At 54.2% G+C, this 20,234-nt stretch overlaps 1 protein-coding gene across 1 annotated transcript; it reads right to left on the bottom strand.

Moving 5' to 3' along the window:
• Positions 1 to 11,663: 11,663 nt before the first annotated feature.
• On the bottom strand, positions 11,664 to 19,523 carry COCMIDRAFT_31344 (uncharacterized protein; the record flags this gene model as incomplete). Its single annotated transcript, XM_007683924.1, has 1 exon — positions 11,664 to 19,523. The coding sequence occupies one exon, from the start codon at positions 19,521 to 19,523 to the stop codon at positions 11,664 to 11,666; it is 7,860 nt and encodes a 2,619-aa protein (XP_007682114.1).
• Positions 19,524 to 20,234: the final 711 nt, after the last annotated feature.

Here is a 20,234-nt window from a genome sequence, read left to right as displayed (position 1 = left end):
TTCTTGTCTTTCTTTGATTTCTTAGGCGAAGAAGATTCAGATACGATTTCTTTCTCAGCTGCCGATGGAACAGGAACTGCCTCAACTTCCGTCAGCTGCACAACAGGCTCAACAATGATCTCTTTGGCAGGGAGGACATCTGAAGCGGGCTCTTGAATCAGGGTTTGCTCCAGAGAACCGGATACTACTGATGCTGGTGCTGCAGGTTGATCCAAGACGTCAGGATTAACATCAGTGCGTAACTGGGCATCTTCTAAGGGAGTACTCTCTGGCAATGCAGGAAACTCTACCTCTGTTGATGGTACCGGTTCTTCAGGGAGCTCGCGCTGTGTCAGGATTTCAGGAACGGCGGGAAGAGACTGCTCTGGCTCGACTACAGTCTTCTTGACATGGTTGTCTGACTCTGAGGTAGTGCTGGGTTGATCCTGAAGAGTGGCAGATGGCTGCGACTGTGGCTCTGTGGTCTCTGGTCCGAGCTCCAATGCCTTGGGTGCTTGTGTCTGGTCAGGAAGGGTTGAAGGTATGGTAGCAGAGTTGTCAGCTACATCAAGAGCAACGGACTCAGTCTTGTTCTTCTTGTCTTTCTTAGCCTTCTTGGGAGAGAGAAGCGTTGCATCTTCCCAGCCGATTTCTTCAGGTTGAGTTTCGACGGGTCTGGTACTTGGTTCTTCGATGACATGCTCCGGTACGTTCTGCGTCGCTTCAGGTACAGGAAGAGGGTCTTGGACTGGAGACGGCTCCGGCAGAGGCGTTTGCTGAACATATTCAGTCAAAGTTGGCTCGACGACACTGGGAAGTACAGAGGAGTCGGCCGCAGGCGTATCGATGGGTTCGACTGTGGTATCGCTCTCAATGACGGGCTCAGCACCCAGGGCAGCCGCCTGCTTCTTAGCTTTTTTCTTTTCCTTTTTGCTCAGCTTGCGGTCGAGAACGGGCTCCTCTACAATAGCCTCTTCCTCGATTTCCTCAGCAGGTCCTACCACTTCAATCTTGGCTGGTACTGAGGTTTGTTCGTTGGAGACTTGTTCTGGACGGGCTTCAATCTCTCGAGCATCGGACTGCTCTTCAACAGTAGCCACCACAGGATCTTGCACATTGGTAATGGGAGCGGGAGCATCGTCTACAGTTGGCGTGGCGACGATAGCAGATTCGGTCTCAGGTAGAGCTTCGACAATTGGTGTCTCGGTTTCCGACTTCTTGGAGGTCGAAGGCGAAAGGGGCTCAACGAAAGGAGTCGGCTCAACACCTTCTGCAGGCAGAATAGTAGCTTGTTCAGGCTCGATCTGATGTTGCTCCTGGACGGTAACCTCTTGCTGAGGAATGATGTTGGATGCATCGCCACTCATGGAATCATTGATTGGGCTGCTTGCAGCTGGCTCCTCTACGACAGGAACTTCTTGTGGCAGGTCTGCTATTACATTGTCGGTCTGTGCCACCTCAGTTGGTTGTTCGATAATGGATTCCGGTATAGGGTCTGGCATCACCACCGATTCGTTCTCTCTGGGAGATGCCACTTTGTCAGATTCCCTGGTAGGCTCAGTCGCAACGAGTGGTTCATCTTCGCGTATAAGCTCCGCAACACTCTCTTCTTCAGGCAGAGGCACAGAAGCTGCCTCTACAACGATTGACTTGTCGTCAGACTTGGTAGTCTCGACCTCAGGAGTGCCATTTTCCAATGTCTTCGCCTTCTCAGCTTTCTTCTTGTCCTTCTTGGAAAGAGGCGCAGCGTCCAGAGGGATCTCAGGCTCTGCGACTGGAACTGGAAGTGACTCAGCTTTGGTCGCGTTTTCGGGCGCAGCCTCAGAAACGAGCGATGGAATAGGCTGATCACCGGTCGCTTCAGCCGGCGCATCAACCACACGCTCTTCAGGCAAAGGCGTCTCCGAAACAACTCGTGTAGATTCGGTTGTCGTCTCTGGCGTAGGCTCCGAATGCTCCGTCTTTGGTGCTTCAACGATATCCTCAACGGCTGGTAATTGAACTTGGTCATCCGTCTTCTGTTGCACATTTGGGACAACCTCAGCAAGTGCCGCAGCCTCAGCTTCCTTCTTAGCCTTTTTCTTGTCTTGCTTTGAAAGCGTTGGCGTCACAGGCTCTTCTGGCTGCTCAGATACAACCTCTCTCGACTCCGCAAGCACGGCATCCTCGGTGATTGGCGTTGAGGGTCGAACCGTCTCGTCAGGTGTTGCTGAAGGTTGTTCATGTTCAACCAGCGTGCGCTGAACATCAGATGAGGGCTCAGCAGGTGTGGAGATCACAGGTTGAACATCCTCGGTTTTCTGGGTCTGCTCCGGCAAGATCTCTTGGGCAATGTCGCGTGACAATTGTGGCTGATCGGTTGGTTCTTGACTTTGTGGCACCGGTACTTGAACTTCGGGGATAGCCTCAACAGGTGCCTCACTTTGAGATTGTTCCTCAGCTTTCTTGAGAGAAGTTGGCTCTTCGACAGTGGGTTCTGATGTTGGCTGAGCTTCGGAGAGGATTGGGTCAGATGGGGCTATAATGTCAATAGTGCGATCAATGACTTCCGGTACAGCAGTCTCGGGCTGCGTTACTGCATTCGCCGGAACGTCGGGCTCAGACGGCTCGATAGCGACATCCTCCATAGGTTTTACATCCTCAGCCACGGGCAAAGACTGCTGTTCAGATTCTGGGGCCCTCATTTCCGGTACCAATTCATCAACATTGGAATCACGCTCACTCTTCTTGTCTTGATCCTTCTCTTCCGATGCGCTGGGCGCCTCGTCCTTAACTTCAGCCACTGTGTCAATTGGCTGTGCTACAGGCAATGTAACGGTCTCTTCCAAGGGTTCCTTGGTTTCCTCCTCAGCCTGGGGAGTTTCTGGTAGAGCGGGCAAGTCATCGATAGACACGACGTCGGGTTCGTCCTGAGACACAGATGGCAGAACAGAGGCCTCAGTAGAGGCGACTGGCTCGACCTTTGTAGTTGGCGTTGGCTCAGTGAGGGGAGATTCGGGCGCAGTGCTCATGGAAGGCACCTCGGATTCTGGCTGTTCAACCGACTCTTGCCTCTCATCCTCGATCTTCTTCTCCACAACCACAGGCTCAACACCGCCAGTTGCAGACTCTTGTGGTGCAACCGATGCAGCCGCTTGTTCACCATCCAACGACTCTTTCTCCACCTCCTTCACATCCTCTACACTCCTCTCCACTGCCTCCTCTTTCAAAACCTCTGGTTCTTGCTTGGCATTTTCGATAGCAACGTCGTTCTCCTTCTCTTCCTGCTCCTCCCGTACTGCACCTTCCGCAACATCCTCGCTCTTCTCCAATTCTCCATGTGCCTCCTGCACATCACCTTCCTTCACACTACTATCAACAAGCTCGTTCGCAAAAGTTTGGGGATATGAGGGCGGTATCCCCGAGAAAGGTAGTTGAGTCTCCGAAAGTGTAGGGATCGACAGAGACGACTGAGTATCAGAGTTGGCTGCCTCAGTCGTCTCATCCGCTAAAAAAGGCTCGCTCTTTTTAGCTTCCTTCTTCGCCTTCTTCTTGTCCTTCTTCGATAAAGGAGAAGGGTCGTCAGGTTCTCTGTCAGGTGGTTTAGCATCGTCTACGTTTTCGTCAGGAATCGGATCAGTGGTGGTCTTTTCTTCAGCTGAAGATGGACCGCTCGTTGGCTCATCGACTGTGGTTGGAGGCTGGAGCTGTTCTTGTGCTGACTTTGCCTCAGTAGCGGACTCATCTACTACCGGCAAAGTAATAGACTGTTCAACAGCAGAAGGCTCCTTCGATGCGTGATCGACGCTGGCTTCCGGTTGGAGCAGCTCGCTCTCAGCGATAGAGGCACGTTTTGCCTTCTTTAGTTTCTTCTTTGCCGTCTTTGACAGGTTTGCCCATTCCACTGGCTCAGTCTCCTCATCCTCTTTGGCCTGTGTCGAGGGAGTTGCAATACCGGAGTCAATCTGAGTAGGCAGTTCAGATGCAGTTTCAGGATAAGAAATTGAATTTGTCGGTTGCTCCTGCTCTACCGCTGCGTCTGCTTCTTTGGCGACGATCGGCTCTTCGTTTTTGATGTCGGTATCGGCGGAAGTCACTGGAACAACTGGAGCATTGATATCGCGTTCCAAAGCCTCATCAGCAGATTGCGGTGGGAGGCTAGGCAATTCTGTAGAGGTTTGCTCGTCTGATGGTATTACAATAGCAGGTTCCTCTCGAGTGCGCGGCAGTACAGGCTGCGCATCCTTCGAAGAGACATCCTTGATCTCCTCAACCGGCTGTTCGTTGATGACTGAAGGCTCAGGAGGCTCGGCCTCGTCAGCTAAAGCAAGCTTAGCGGCTTTCTTCGCCTTCTTCTTGTCTTTCTTACTCATTGGGGCGGTGTCCTCTACAGCTTGCTCGACAGGCTCCTCCACCACCGGGGTGACAGTTGAGGGCTCGTCAGAAGGGGTCAGAGTGACGTCTGATTTCTCAGTCTCGGGTACAGCAACGAATGTGGCCGGCTCCGAGGCAACGGATGGTACTTCTTCAGTCTCCTCTGCGACCTTCTGGGTAGTCTCATCGACCGGAGTAGATGAAGATGGCTTAGTCTCTGCAATAGATTTGCGCTTCGCCTTCTTAGCCGCCTTCTTCTCTTTCTTTGACATGGGAGAAGTAGGCTCTTCAAGAGGTTCCTGAATGGCAGATTCCTGCTCGGTCGCAGGCTCATCAGTAACAAGGGACTTTTCAACAGGCTGTGCTTCAACTGTTGGCTCATTGACAATCGCAGATGCCGAAGCCTCAAGCTCAGAAAAGGAAGTCTTCTCTACAGCCGGTGTGCCGGGAACAGATGCGGGAAGCTCAATGGTGCTGGCGACATCGGATTCAGCGGGTACGCTTGATCGGTCCTGGGACTCGCTAGCTTCCTGTGACATATCGGTAGTTGTCTCTGGCTTCTTCTGCTCCGCATCATGGGATTCAGTCTCTGGTTGCACAGCAACTGCAGCCTCGGTCTCAGCCTGCAGCGCAAGATCTCTGTTGACGGTGTCGATGGGTGTAGACTCCGAAATCGTGGTCTCAGTAACAGGATCCTGAGTCTCAGCTGCCTTACTCTCAAGCTCAGCCTTCTTAGCTTTCTTAGCCTTCTTCTTGTCTTTCTTCGAGAGAGGCGCTGCAGCGTCCTCAGCATCCTGTTCTGGGACGACATCTTTGTTCGACTTGTCAATGGCCTCAAAGGTAGCAGGCTCAGATGCCACTTCTTGGGTGACTGGCTCTTCAGTCGAAGCAATACTGGGTTGAGGAGCATTTACATTTTCCAAAGTGGTAGTTGCCGGTTCGATGACCAGAGGCTGAGTCGACGAGACCGACTCGCTCTTTTTATCTTTCCTCTTCTTCTTGCCTTTCTTCGGAGTGGTGGGGACATCGTCAACATCGACTGAAGCCTCAAGCTTGGGTGAATCGGGTAGTGGTACGGCAACAGGTGCGTCGGCCTCCAATGGGATCTCAGATCGAATAGACTCTGGCTGAGGGCCAGCTTCTGTGGATGGATCTTCCTGTGGTGCAAGTTGCTCTTTGGCGGCCTCAAGGGTTGCCTTCTCATCCGTCTCGTTGTTGATTGGAGTCTCGTTGAAAAGACCACTCCCTGAAGGAAGAGAAGGCTGCTCGACCTCAATGCCCTGGGCACTCTTCGCCTCCTTGTCTTGAGCAGGTTCAAAAGCATTATCGAACTGCGGCATAGGCACCTCAGTAACCGGTGTGCTAGGCTCAGTGGTAATATCCACAGATTTTCCCTTCTTACCCTTCTTCTTTTTGCTCTTCTTCGACGTCGGCCCAGCTGGCTCAGCCTCAACAACGGGTGTATCGGGTATAACGGGGGCAAAGACATCTTGGCTAGACTCCACCTGAGTGTCAAGGACACTGGTATCAGCTTCTTGCAGGTCCTTGTCGTCACCTTCAGGAAGAGCAATGAGCTCAGCGGGGGCAATGGTAGGCTCCACCTTGGTAGTATCCTCTTGCTTTGGAAGCTCAGGCTCCTCAAGATCCTTATCGTCAACGTCAGGCAGGGCTACAAGCTCGGCAGCAGGTGTCACAGGTTCCTTGACAATTTCAAACTGCTCCTTCTCAACTGAGTCTTCCAAGTCTTTGTCGTCGGTCTCGGGAAGAGCTACAAGCTCAGCGGCAGGTGTAACAGCCTCGATCTCGGTAGGCAATGCCTCCTTCTGAGCCGTGGTATCTTGTACTGGCTGGACATCAACAATCGGCTCATCTCGAGCAACTTCGATAGAAGTCTGAGGCTCAGTCTTGACATCGGATGCTTCCTCAGTGAAAGAAGATTCCAAATCAACAGATTTGTCCTGCTTGTCACTCTTCTCCTTAGACTTATTCGACGGCGTTGCGGGCTCTTCTTCCAACGAGTTGGCAGGCTGTGCGGGCTCCTCGTTGGGTCCGACTGGGCCAAAGACTGGCTCCTCAATGACTTCGGAAGCGGGTTCGACGTGTGCAGGTTCAGTGACAGGCTCCAGCTCGCGAGTTGCTTCAACTGTAGGCGTCGCAGGTACATCTTCTTCAGCTTTGCTCTTCTTACCCTTCTTTTTCTTGGACTTCTTCGAAGGTGTAGAAGGCTCCTCTGGTGTTGAGACAGCCTGCTGTGAAGGCTCAGAGATGAGCTCAGTTGTGGCTGGAGCCTCAATCTGAACAGGAAATGTCTGAACATCCTCGCTTGGTGCATCTCGCACAGATGCTGTGTTGTCGATAGGCTGCTCTGTGATGGACTGCTCTGCTCTTGGTTCAGCAGACGGTACGTCACGCTCGGTCTTGCCTGTATCAAAAGGAACCTCGGAAATTGGCGTGCTAAGTTCCTCAGCCAACTCCTTTGCCTTCTTGCCCTTCTTTTTCTTGTCTTTCTTCGAAGATGAAGCTTCCTCCACAATATCAGCTGTCGATACAGGCACCGCTTCGGGCCCCTGTTGCACAAGCTCCACGGGCTCAGAAACAATCTCCCGCTCTTCCAAAGGCGCATAAAGCTCAGCATCATCCCTATCCTCAGGCAGAGGAACAATCGCAGCATCAAGGCTCTTGTCCTCTCGAGATGGCTCGACTACATCTGGCACGCGCTCCTCAATACCACGAGATTGGCTGGTCTCGGTGCTTGTAACTGGTTCCGCAAGTGGTGCAGAAGATTCGACTGCAGGAATGACAGATTCGGGTACGGCATCAGTCTCAGGCTGGGGTGTGGTTAGACCGCTTTTGCGCTTATTCTTCTTGCTCTTTTTGGCCTTTGGGGTAGCGACGGGCTCAGTCTCAGCAATTGGTTCGGCGGCTGCTGTCTCAAGTTGCGGCTCTTGAGCGGGGATAGTGACTTCACGGGTCTGCGTCTGGGGTGGCTCGACGAGTTCCTCGTCCGCTTGCTGTTCGGGAAGAGGGATGCTGACAGGATCCACCTCCGTAACCTCAGGGATGGCCCTGTCCGTTTGCGTCTCCAGTGGTAGAGTGAGGTCGTCATCTACCTCCTGCACTGGAAGAGGAATACTGACTGCATCTATCTCTGAAGGGCCTGGGAGTTGTACTTGAGCAGCTGGGAGTTGTGCATCGCGAGGCACTTCGGCGGACTCAGAAGAGATAGCGGTAGAAGGTTCAGCTTCGAAGATCACGGGTATGGAAACATCACTCTTCTTGCTTTTCTTGCTCTTCTTCTCCTTCTTTGCCTTCGCAGGCACTTCAGGGACAGAAGACGATGCTGCGGGCTCTGAAACTACTGTGTCCTGATCTTTCACTGTGGCTTCTTCGACAGGCAAATCCGATGATAGTTCTGAGGGGAGAGCTTCAGTAGTAGGTTTTAGCTCATCAACAGCTGGGACCACGTCGACTATAGGCTCAGGAGCGGGTTCGCTGACAGGAATTTCTAGTGACCGTTCCGTAGTAGGCGTAGGTGCTTCGACCATTGACGATGTCTCGGCGTCCTTAGCCTCCTGCTCTACGTTCTTGGCCTTTTTGCTCTTCTTAATTTTCTTGACCTTCTTCTCGCTCTCTGCGGATAGAGGTTCGTGTGAGACTGGTTCTTCAGAAGGAGCTTCGACTGCAGGTTCAGTCAAGACGCCACGCTCGCTGGGCTTGACAAATAATGGAGGGAGCGAGAAAGACGGCTTTCCGCCATCAGTGAAAAAGGCGTTCTGCGGTGCGACAAAAACAGGCGCTGCTTGAGTCTTTTCCTCGGTGGCCGGAGTAGGGACATCCTCCTTGATTTCCACTTTCTGCTCTTGAAGCGTACTATCTTGACCAGGCGAAGTTGTCTCTTCCGTGGCCCTCGCCACCGTAGTTGGGAAGCTGAATGATGGCTTTCCGCCGTCAGTGAAGAAACTGCTTTGTGGCGGAACAAACACAGCAGCAGCAGCAGGTTCTTCCTTCGCAACCGTTTCTGTCTTCTCGGAGATAACAGGCTCAGGCTTCTCATCAGCTGCGGAAGAGCCCACAACGGGAGGCAGAACGTCCTTGCCCTCCTCTGTCTTACCCTGAACATCCTCCACATCCATTTCCGGTGCAACCTCAACCGCCTTCTTCTCACCCACCGGCACAGTTGGCGAAAGAGGGCCTGACGACTTGCGCCTCTTTTGTTCCCTCGCAGCAGCGAGGGCAGCGAGAACCGATGATTGCGGTTTCGGCGATGATGGAGGCGAAGAGGATGTAAGGGAAGCTGGAGCCTTTTTCTTGCTGCCGCCCCAGCCAATCCTACCCCATAGACCGGATCCCCAGCCAGAGTTTGATGCTGACGAATGGCCTTCGATTGTGGAGGCGCGACGAGACTCCTCTGCGAACGCCTTTGGTGTTTCGGTTGTCTCGGCAGTACTGGGTCGCTCTTGGACTTGTGGCTGAGATGGGCGACCGAGAGGCTTCAGCGGAACCTCCGAGTTGGGTTCATTGTCAACGGGCGCTGGAGTGGTCTCCGATGTAGTAGATTTTTCCTTTGGGTCAATATCCTCGAAAGTGGGTTGGACAGTTTCGCGTTGAGTGGGGTCATACTGCGGCTCTGGAGGGGCTACGATGTTCTCTGTTTGAACAGTTGCTTCGGGTAGGGTAGATGGCTCTTTCTCTTCGACCTTGGGCTGAGCTGGGGCATCCGGTGATTCAGACTTTTCTGGTGTGTCAACATTTTCGAAAGCAGGTTGAAGAATTTCCCGTTCAATCACATCCCTTGGCAGTTGCGACGATGTCAGGCTCTCTTCTTGCTCTTGAACAGGAGTTCCAGGTAGAGAAGATTGCTCAGACTCGGGCTCGACAACTTGTTGGCTACCGCGCTTACCTTTCTTGCTCTTCTTCTCCTTCTTCTCTTTCTTTGTCTTCTTAGGCTTTGGGGTAATGGCTGCGGCGTCCTCGTCTTCAACAACCGGCTCGTGCACTGCGACATTAGCAGTAACAGGTTCGCGAGTCGCCAATGGAGTCTTAGGAGTATCAGGAATAACTTCACTGGGCAAATCCTGCTGTAGATTTGGTTTCTCAAAAGGCTCAATCTCCTTCAAGGCGGCGACTTGAGGCTCGTCGAAAGTCGCACGCCTGATTTCTGGATCTTGGTCTTGCTGCGGCGCGGTGCTATCCATAATCTTTTGTAGAAATCGCTCCTTGGCGTCGAATGAGCTGGTAGAGGGTTCACCGACAAGCGTAGCATTGTCCATCACAAGAGACTCGGAAGGATTCTTGTTCCAGTCATCCTCGTTGTCGATAAATGATGGCGTGTACGGCGAGTTTCCTGAGTCAACTAGAGTAGAAACTGTAGACTCTGCAATAGATCCCCTTTTGGCGTACTTGCCCTGCTTCTGCTTGCCTTTGCCCTTGACATCCAGCTCGTCTGCAGCTTCTCGACTAGATTGGGAGTCAGGCTGCTTGCCTTGAGCAACTGTTCCTCGGAGTGAGGAAAAGTGGTCTTTGATGGCTGAAGCGGCAAGCCCGGCTACAGCTGGACCAAGAGCAGCGTCCTGGGATTCGGGCTGCTTGCCTTGAGCAACTGGTGAAATCTCTCGAGGCACATCATCAGACTTAGGTCTTCTGAGTGAGGCAAAGTGGTCCTTGATTGCTGCGGCAGCAAGCCCAGCTACAGCAGGGCCAAGAGCAGCGTCCTGGGATTCGGGCTGCTTGCCCTGGGCAACTGTTGAAATCTTTTTGGGCACGTCATCGGACTTCTTTCCTTTGAGGGAGGCAAAGTGATCTTTGATGGCTGCAGCGGCAAGCCCGGCTACAGCTGGACCAAGAGTAGCGTCCTGAGATTCGGGCTGCTTGTCTTGAGCAACTGTCTGACCCTTTTCAGCCACATCGTCAGACTTAGTTCTTTTGAGTGAGGCAAAGTGGTCCTTGATTGCTGCAGCGGCAAGCCCGGCTACAGCTGGACCAAGAGCAGCGTCCTGGGATTCGGGCTGCTTGCCTTGAGCAACTGGTGAAATCTCTCGAGGCACATCATCAGACTTAGGTCTTCTGAGTGAGGAAAAATGGTCTTTGATTGCTGCAGCAGCAAGTCCGGCCACAGCTGGGCCAAGAGCAGCATCCTGGAGTCTAGATGAAGTCGAAGAAGAAGGCCCAGCGCGGGGGGCAGAGACGTCACGCATCATTCTATCGTCAAGAGGCGCACTTTGCTCAAGCGGCGTGGCGAATTCTGGGGAAGTCACTGTTGACATGAAAGCATCATCGGTAGACTCATCTTGCTTCTCTGCTTTGGCCTCCTCGAGCGCTGCAGTAAGAGACTCATAGTTTGGGCCACCAGAGTGCTCCTTTTCGGACGGTTCACCTGCAAAGTAGTCAGAGGCCTTGGGAGTCGCTTGTCCAGACTCTTGCACTTCTTCAATCTCACGGGCTGCAAGTTCAGGGTGTCGGAGTTCTGGGCCGCGTGCAGGGGGACCAAGATCTGGTATAGTACCCAAAGAATCAAAATACGGGTGATTGGACAGAAGTCCAGCACGCACGTGAGGTGATTCCAAGGCAGACTCATACTCTCCATCTGACTCAGCACCGGAAACCACTGAAGAAGCGGTACTTGGTGGGAGAGGTGGTAGCACTTCATCAATCTCATCGGGTTTGCGGTTGCGCTCTACAAGATACAGCGGCCGGAATTCACGCGAAGACTTGAACTCTGTAGAATGTGACCTGGAATGGCGAGAACGACTTGGAGACGGCTCAGAGAGAGGACTTGTTACCGACTTGGGTTCAGCATGATGGTCACGATGAACCACAGGGGAGCCAGAAGGTTTACGGAAGCGTAGTGGCACCGCAGTCGAGGACATGCGGCGCTTGGCCAAGCTTGCCACTGGACTGATTACCTCTGGCGACCTAGTCGGTGAGCTTGGCCTTGACAGCGGTAAGGGAGGAAGCTCGTCTGGGAATGCTTCGAGTAGCCAGGGCTGAAGTCCAGTAAGACGAGTCAGTAACGCGCGGCTATCTTCGAGTGATAGTTCAGGCGGTGTCCTGGGCCGTTCGGTAAGGTCAGAGGCGGTGAGGGGTTGGGCGTCGTCGAACGTTGGGAGACGAATTTCGGCCCGATCTCCAGGGATGATGCCACTACCCTTGGGTACCTGATCTACAGGCTCACCTGCGGGCAGTGGACGTGGAGTTGCTGCGGCCACTGCCCGATGGTCTAAAAAAGAATGGCGTTCTTGTTCATCGGCATGCGGGGGCGGGGTTCGAGGGCGGGAACGATCCTATAGCACAGAACATCAACATTCATTCTAAATACATTGCGAACACTCGCGCTATCGCATATAAGAAGAGCGATGTACCTTTTCATCATAAGCATCCGCCCTGTCTCCATCTCTCTCGCTGCGACTGCTTCTGCTCCTCTTCTCGCGGCGGCTAGTGCTTGAAATAGTGGAACGAACATCATCATCATCCGAGCCGTAAGTAGAACCACGATCTGACCGATGTCTCCGTCTCCGGTGCTTGCGCTCTTCATCATCGTCATCTCTTGACCTGGAAGACTTGCTGGCAGCCTCAGCTAGGTTTTCTCTCGACTTGCTGCTAAAGAGACCCATGAGACCACTCGATCGTTTGTCCTTCTCTTTTCGGGAGCTGCGGTCGTCATCCCATCCTGCAAAAGAAGATATCAAGGAAGCAGCGTCATCGTCCTCCCGCCTAGAACGTCTGCGGGAAGATTTTGGCTCGTCGTACAAGTCGCCATACTCAGACGCTGCTTCTGAGCGAGATCTTGTCTTTCTGTCTGGCGATGAATCCTTCCTCTTGTGCCTGCGCCTGCGCTCGCCATTGACGTCAGAGCGAGCTTCCGAATACGTAGATCGCGTGTCCCAATCATCAGCGCCCTCATCTGTCTCGCGACGGCGATGCTTTCGCCTTCGTTCTTCGCCTTCGCCTACGTCGTAGTCACGGTCGCGGCTCTTGTCGCGACTCTTGTCACGGGTTTCAGATCTGGCTTCACGACGTCTGCGGCGTCGCTCTTCACGGTCGGGATCTTCGTATTTGTAGCTCAGCGAGGCGATTGAACCAATGTCATCGTCGAAGGAGTTGCGCCGTCTGTAGTCGTCCTCGTCGTCAGAACGTCTGCTTCTTTCCGCATTTGAGGCGCGCGATTGACTGTCTCTGGTATTGCCATTCGAGCCCGCGAAATAGGATTTATCAGACTCCTTCTCGTTGGATTCAGGGTGTGTGAAGTCGTCAGGGGCATAGTAACCAGAATCAGCTACACTACGGGAAATTGTAGGATCAGACGTGTTTATGAATGGAGCAGCCGCAGGCACTTTTGGTGCTTCCACAGGTGGCTGATACTTGGAACCATCAGAGTTGTCACGAGCGCCCATGTAGTCTTCTTGTTTCATCTCTGTCCTCAGAGGCGATCCAACTGAGGGTGACCACTTGCCGCTACTGCTACTCCTTTTCTCGCTCCTACGTCTAGGCGTCTTATCGGCCAATTCGTCCACTCCCTCGAATGCATAGCTGGGAATGGTAACATTCTTTGCAGAATCTTCAGGTGCACGGTTGCTGTTGGATGAAGACGAGTGCGAGTCACGGGCTGATGGCTTCTCCGCTAACTCGAGGTTACGTCTGGCACGTTCAAGATCGGAAGCCATTCTGTCTCGGTCTTGAGATATAGCAGTGCCTACCAGAGCAGCGAAACCACCGGCCAAGGCAGCGGTGGAAACCTTGGCACTGCTACCTTCATCGTTGCGAGGCGCACTTTTTGATGGCTGATAGTCTTGGCCGCGGTCAACTGTTCGTGACGATTCGCTAGAGCGGGATGGCTCGACAGTTCTTGGTGACTCGACAGTTCGGGATGGCTCGATATCTCGAGGGTCACGTTCGAGGATGGGGCTTGTTGGTGGACTGGGTTCGTCCAACTCCCAAGTATCAACGCTGATTCGCTTCGAAGATTTGGAGGACTTCTTCTTCTTCCTCTTTTCCTTGTCTTTCTCCTTGTCCTTCTTGCTTGACTTGGTGTCTGATTCAACCCCTTTGTCTTTCGACGACTTGGAAACCACAGAAGGCTCTGGCTCAACCTGCCGAGGGATATCCTGCAAAGCTACATTCGAATCAGTGCTCTTAGGCGCCTTGCCCTTTATATCCTTCTTTGCTGCAGCCGCGAAACTCTCCATCGTAGGTGTCGGTGGCTCGGACTCTTCTGCCTCCTCAAAACTACCCGGAATGTGCAACGGCACAGGGTCGTCAAGAATCTCGCCCTCGACAAAGCCAGGCCCCGTAGTCCTCCTCTCGGGCATCATGCGCATGTCATACGCTGGCTCAGGTTGATAGTACGCCGTCTGTACACTGCTTGTCGACGGCGCAGCTGAGATGATTGATGGAGCCGAGATGGCTGACGGAGCTGAGATGAGTGATGCAACGATTGTGGAAGGTGCCATATTCGTGTCAGAGAATGGGTTACTTAGAAGTGATGCATTCATGCGCTTGTAGTCGTACTCATCCTGTCGACTCTGCGATGGTTGCGGTAGGGGTGCCGAGACGTTCGAAACAGCAGATCCAGAGGCAGAATTCGATGGAGTATTCTCATTCCTCTCACTCACCTTCGAAGAGCCAGAGGCACTCACGACACTGTCCCAAGTTGAGCTGTTATCATCGCTGACGTACTGTGTGCTCGGGGTGGTCTCCTTCGATTCGCTGGACGAAGGGGTGCCTGGTTGATCAGGTATGTATGGGGACGTAGGTGGTTCGCTTTCCACAGTGACCTGATCAGACGAGTAGTCTGGCTGCTGTCTCTTGAGATCAATATCAGAGACAAATTGTTCGCGGAAAGACTCGGGGGTAGGCACATCGAAATGGTGGAATTGGTTCTCCCCCCAGCTGACCCTAGACCTTGCGCGGTTCGAGTCGTCTTGCCTGTAATCGTCTTTCGTGTCCCTGATGGGCTCCCTAGTTCGAGCGGGAGAAGGCGACACACTACGTACAGATGGCGCGCGACTGCCTGGAGGTGTAGGCATAGTGAGGCTTAGTACTGGTATCGGCAGCGGCTGTTGCTTGGTCGGTCGCCCATCTCTTGTAGCAGTGAAAGAGTAAGAAGGTGGGTATGGAGGCAAGATTGGCTGGCCGGATGGAGCATCTTCATGCGCATAGTACATCTGGAGATCACTGGCACCCTCATTAGGGTCTACAGGCTTAACCTTTGGCAGGTTATCGTCAGCCAAGAGCTCTTGGGGAGCAAAGAATTCGGCCTGAGACACGGGTTTGGCAGAATACCGATCTTCCCAATCTCGGAGGACCTCGCGGGCATCCTGGCGAGTTGGCTCCTTGAAAAGATCTGGATTGAAGATGTCTTCATCAAACATGTCTTGCTCAACCCTGCTGGGTTCAATCGTTTTGACACTGGCCGGCTCTCGCGTCTTTCCGCGCTTGGATTCACTGCTCTTCGAAGATGAAGAAGACTGGCGCTTGAGGCTGCGGTCACGCTTTCGCTCGCGCTCTTTTTCCTTCTTCTTTTCCTTCTCCTTCTCTTTGCTCTTGTCTTTGTAGGAGGAGATGGCACCGCTTAGAATTGCCGCAGCGGCACCAGCAGCAACAGCACTAGCAACAGAAGAGGATTTCTTTTCTGGCTTGAGGGCTTCCCGTTCTCTGTCTTTCAGTTCCTTTTCCTTGCGTTGTACAATAGTCGCAGTCGAGGCGGTCGAGTCACCTGTAGGATGTTCCTCCAGCTGTCGGGCTTGGACACTTGCATATCGATTGCTGGGATCTTGTAGCTCACGCCCCCTGCGTCGTTGCTCCAGATCCTCCTGGATCTCAGCCTCACGTTTGGCAGCATCGATACGCTCTGCCTCTTGTTGCTGAGCCTCACGGCGCTCTCTTCGCACTCGCTCCTCCTCTGCGGCCTCGATAGCAAGCTGGCGTTGGTGCTCTAGGAAGGCCAAACGTTGTTGGCGTTCGCGTTCCTCTGCTTCTCGCAGTTGACGTGCTGCCAACTCGTGCTCGTCACGACGACGGTCATTTTCGAGTCTCGCCAAGCGCTCGATCTCCATGAACTTGCGTGCCTCGTCTTGCTGACGTTGTAGTTCGCGACGGCGACGTTCATCCTCTTCACGTTTCGTCTCCTCTTGGCGAAGCAGAGCTAAACGACGTTCTTCTTCTTCACGCCTTGTTTCCTCTTGACGAAGTAGAGTCAAACGACGCTCCTCTTCTTCACGCTTTGCTTCCTCTTGGCGGAGCAGAATCAAACGGCGCTCTTCTTCGCGTCTTGTCTCCTCTTGGCGAAGTAGTGTCAGACGGCGCTCTTCTTCCTCGCGCTTGGACTCCTCTAGGCGAAGCAGTGTTAGGCGCCGCTCTTCTTCCGCCTTGCGGGCTTCGTCTTCTTGTCGTTGCTGTTCCCGGCGCACGCGTTCTTCCTCTTCACGACGTGCCGTCTCTAGTCGTCGTGCCTGATCATCTCGGCGTTGCTGCTCTCGGCGGGCAAGCTCCTCTTCTTCCCATCTTGCCTCGTCGTCGAGCCGCTGCTGCTCGCGTCGACGTTGAGCCTCTTCTTCAATTCGCTCCTGCTGTCTGCGTCGCTCACGCATTTCCTTTTCGGTCTGTGCTTGTGTCAAATCGAAACGCACGTTGCTGGATGCACTAGGTGGACGATCAGATTTCAATGCAGAGATTGCAGCAGCTCCAGCCGTGGCCGCAAGTCCTGCAATAGCAGCATCTCGCCTCCATGAGGAAGTCTGGATTGGTGAAGAGTTTGCTCGGCGAAGAGGAGGTTGTTGCGGGAATTGATTGTTGTTATTGTTGATGATGATGTTCTGGGCTTGAGGCTGCGGCGGCACTTGCGAGAAGACTGGGGGTCCCGTAGGGGCATTGTAACTAGCCGGTGGTGGTGCTTGGGTGGTATAGACAGTTCCATGGACTTGGTGCATGGGCTGGGGTTGCTGAAGGCTTACAGAACCAGGCCCCGAGGTGACCAAAGGTTGTGATGTCGCGATGGAGCTTGTGCGTCGTGCATCGAAGAATGAGTTAGGGTCGTGAGGCGCAACAGGATACACTGACTGCAACGTCTGTGCACTGCTCGACTGGCTTTCAGGACGACCTTGGGTAGCTTCGACAGCTGATGAGCCTGCTGCAGCACCCACAGCACCAGTTGCGGCAGGTTTAATGAGCGAGGTATCGGCAATATTGTCATAGAGGTTATTGGACGACCTCCTCTTCTTCTTGCCGAATCCCCAACGCCAACCCCATTTGCTGGTACCCGAGCCGTTGGACTCCATAGAATCATTACTCTTGGATTTCCTCAGCACATGTTCACCGTAGACGAGACCGCCATCGCTTGCAGAGTCAGAGGGGCCATCATCTGGCAGGTCTTCCCACTCGTCATCTCCGTAACGCGAACCAGTGCGGGAAGACTGGCTATCCCTGAGGCTTTTGCGATTTTCCTTGACGACGCTAACGTCACGGCTGCGTTTTCCTTTACCAGCTTTTGCTGCTGTGATTGCCGCTGCAGTAGCACCAAGACCAATGAGAGAAGCTTTGAGTCGCTCGTCCGAGTTGCGCCTCTTTGGTGACGGACGTCTGCTGTGAGACGATCGCCTCCGTCTCCTCACATAGCCGGTGCCAAAGGCCATATCCGAGTCGGTTGAAGACGTCGAAGCATTGGTGAAGTTGAAAAAGCCGCCCTTCTTTTTCTTAAGACTAGCCGGCTTCACACGCTTCTCCTTTGGTGGAGGAGCTGCGAAGAAGCCTTGGAAGAAGCCGCCTTCATGTTCATAGTTTTGGCCGCCAATCTCAATGACCGACGCTCCAGAAGTGGAGCTTCTGGATACCTTGTGTCGGAGTTGTTGGGATCTTCTGCTTCGCTCATCATCGTTGCTGTCTCGGCGGGGATGCACAACTTGGACCCTCTTGGGTGACTTGGAGCGGGCGTGACGCTTCTTACTTGCGGAAGCTCCCAAAGCAGCTCCCGCAAGACCTGCACCAATAGCAGCACCAATCAGGCCAGACTTGCCATTGTCGGAACTTGAGCTGGAGCTGGAGCTTGCTCGGGAATGTCGGCGACTTTTGTGGGCCTTGCGGTCCTTCCTGTCACCCGTAACACCTACAGACATGTTGGACATGCGATCGCCAGATCGACTCCTGTGACGGACGCCTGCATAACCGTAGCTATAGCCCTTGCGGTCGAGTGATCGACTGCTGCTACGACGCGACACACGCGAGCGTCCAGACTTGATACTGTAGGTATCGTCAAAATCGTCCCGAGCTGTGTTCCATACAGCCTTTCCAGCTTTGGCAAGGCCGAGACCTCCTAGCCCTGCAGCCATCCAACCTGCAGCGCTGTTGCTCGTCTTGCGTCTTTCCTCGCTAGATATAGAGTTTTGTGACCTCTTCTCCTTCAGGTTGTAACGAGATTGCTTCTCAATGCCTCCTGAAGGCCGCATGAATTCGTTAGAACGTCGCTTGTTGTAGTGGTGTTTGCGTGGAGCATCGAGGACGGAGGAGCGCGGGTCAAAGCAACCTTTACAGACACCAATGTACTCGGTGTACTCCTCCATCTTCTGCACATCCTCATAGTCCTTCCACCAGTCCACGAACCGGGAAACAGGGCCGGTATGCTGATGATGCTGAGCCATGCCGCCCGAGACGTAGGCACTTGGTAAAAGGCCGTTATGCTGGTGATCATTGGAAGCGCCAGAAGCCGAGTGATGTTGCGAGGTGCCGTGCGAATGTGGATGTGAATGGGAGTGTTCGTGCGTGCTAGAATTATGTTGATGTGTAGCATATGCCGCTATTCCCGCAGCCCCAGCAGCAAAGAGTCCAGCGTTGCTCCCAGACGAGTGTTTTTCGGGCTTGCTTGGTCGCGGAGGCTTGGGCGGAGGAATGTCCTCGTTGTCATGGGCGGCTGCGGCATATGACGGAAGATGGGTGCCATTGCTGGCGTTAGAATTAGAGGTATTAGGGCCGTTTCCATACATGTTATAAGTAGATGCAGGGGCAGCAGGGGCAGTATTAGTGTATGACGAGAATGATGAAGGGGGACGAACATTCGACGAGCTGCTGTAGCTTGCCGAGTGCTCATGACTAGAAGAACTGTGGCCAGCGGCATACCCAAAGGCAGCAGCACTGGCCATTGAAGCAGCTGTACCAAAGGTGCCTGGCTTGTCAGGCCTCGACGAAGACGCTGGCCGGGGCGGCTTCAGCGGCGCAGGCGTGTCATCGACAAAGGCACCAGGCATGGATGAGCTCAACGGCCGTGGAGGCCTGGATGAAGAGGTGCTAGGGCCTTGGGCATAGAAGTCTGCAGCCGCACCCGAGCCGGTGTCGGCAACAGGGTTGGGGTGAGCAGAAGCAGACATGAGATGAGGTGTGTCCTGGCCGACAATGACGGATGGGGGCTGGGGCCTCACACCGGGCTGTTGACCAACAGACTGGCCCTGGTCGTTGTAGAATTCGGCAGCCGCGCCAAAAGGATGGCCGCCAGGCATGGCACTAGAGGCGAAGTTTACAGGATCCTGGCCGGGGAACTGGCTTTGCACGTGATCTGAATAGTGGTGGCCTTGTTGTTGTTGTTGTTGGTTTTGGGTTTGGTATTGTGATGGTGATGATGATGATTGGGGGCCATTGGATCCCACCGGGAGAGCGCCCGACATCATGGGCGCTCCTGCCTGGCTGGGGAAGCGCGAAAGGCCGTCGCTGCCCATCTGTTCGCTGTAGCTGCGCTGGAGTGATTTGGGACTGTCAACAATGTCGCCCCGGTAGCCGCCCGTCTGCGTCACGCTAGCCGACTGCTCTGAGCGCGTCGAGCGGCGCTTATCTGACTTGGTGTCCTTTGACTTTTTCTTCTTGTCCCTGTCGTCGCGCATGGTGGATGTTGACGACTCTGCGTAGCTGCTGCGGCGGTCGTCGCGACGCCTGTCGTAGTCGCTGTTTGGGTCAGTGTTTGGTGCAGGCCGTGAGCGCGGAATGTCGTCGAATGCAGTGGTGAAGGAGGCCGTCGATGAGGGCGCAGTATCGCGTCGGGAGACTGAGGGCTTGCGGGTGGACGTTGAGGAGACGACGGAGCGGGTATCTGGATCTCGATCCCGGTCGCGCTTAGAACGCGTAGAGTCGCTGGTGGTGGTGGTGCGGCGGCGGCGAGCGTCGTCGTCCTTTGGCGACTGCGAGGCACCCGAAGAGCCCGTCAGCCTGCTCCACATGGTGAGGATGTGAGCGCAAAGGATGCGGGTGGGTGGTTATTAGGAGGGCGGGTGGGCAATGGGTTGGGCGCAAACGAGATGGAGCTCTAGGCGGGCGCTGCTGGGTATATCGCTGTAGATGGCAGGCAAGAGAGAGGGAGAAAGATGAGATGAATCGTTCAAATCGTCATATCGTGATGGTAGTGTTACACAGAGCAGGCTGCAGCAGACAGGCCAGCGGGAAAGGAGCGCAATGCCAGACGACAGAAAGCAGAGCAGCCGCTCGGCGTCGTGGTCGCCAACGATGGTGAGGTAGGAGGCAGCTGAGGTGCTTGCTCTTAGCCTGTTAGCCTGGCAGAGAAGCCCCGGCAGCCAGCCGAGAGTGAGCTGGCGGCAAGGGTTAGCCTCGATGCACGATTGGAGGCGAGGCAAGGCTGGGCCAATGGGCGCCCGCTATGGCAAATGCTCCTTCGTGCGGATCATACGTATGCGTCGTAGTAGTACGAGTAGTGGTGGTAGTGGTAGTAGTAGCTCGCCCTGCCTGTGTGTGTGGGCATGGCTGCCGATGCTAAGTAGGCATAGGCATGCTGGGGCCCTCATCTCCACGCCCCATCTTGCGTCGGTCCATTGCATGCACATGGCCGTGCAGACAGTGCATTGCTCGTATGCTGGCAGAGGGGCGGCTGGCGGCTGGCGGGCTGGCGGGCTGGCGGGCTGGCGGGCTGGCGGGCT

The sequence above is a fragment of the Bipolaris oryzae genome, assembly GCF_000523455.1.
Source record: "Bipolaris oryzae ATCC 44560 unplaced genomic scaffold scaffold_0, whole genome shotgun sequence".
Taxonomy (NCBI): domain Eukaryota; kingdom Fungi; phylum Ascomycota; class Dothideomycetes; order Pleosporales; family Pleosporaceae; genus Bipolaris; species Bipolaris oryzae.
The sequence above is the reverse complement of the archived record's forward strand: the minus strand, read 5'-3'. Positions and strand labels throughout refer to the sequence as shown.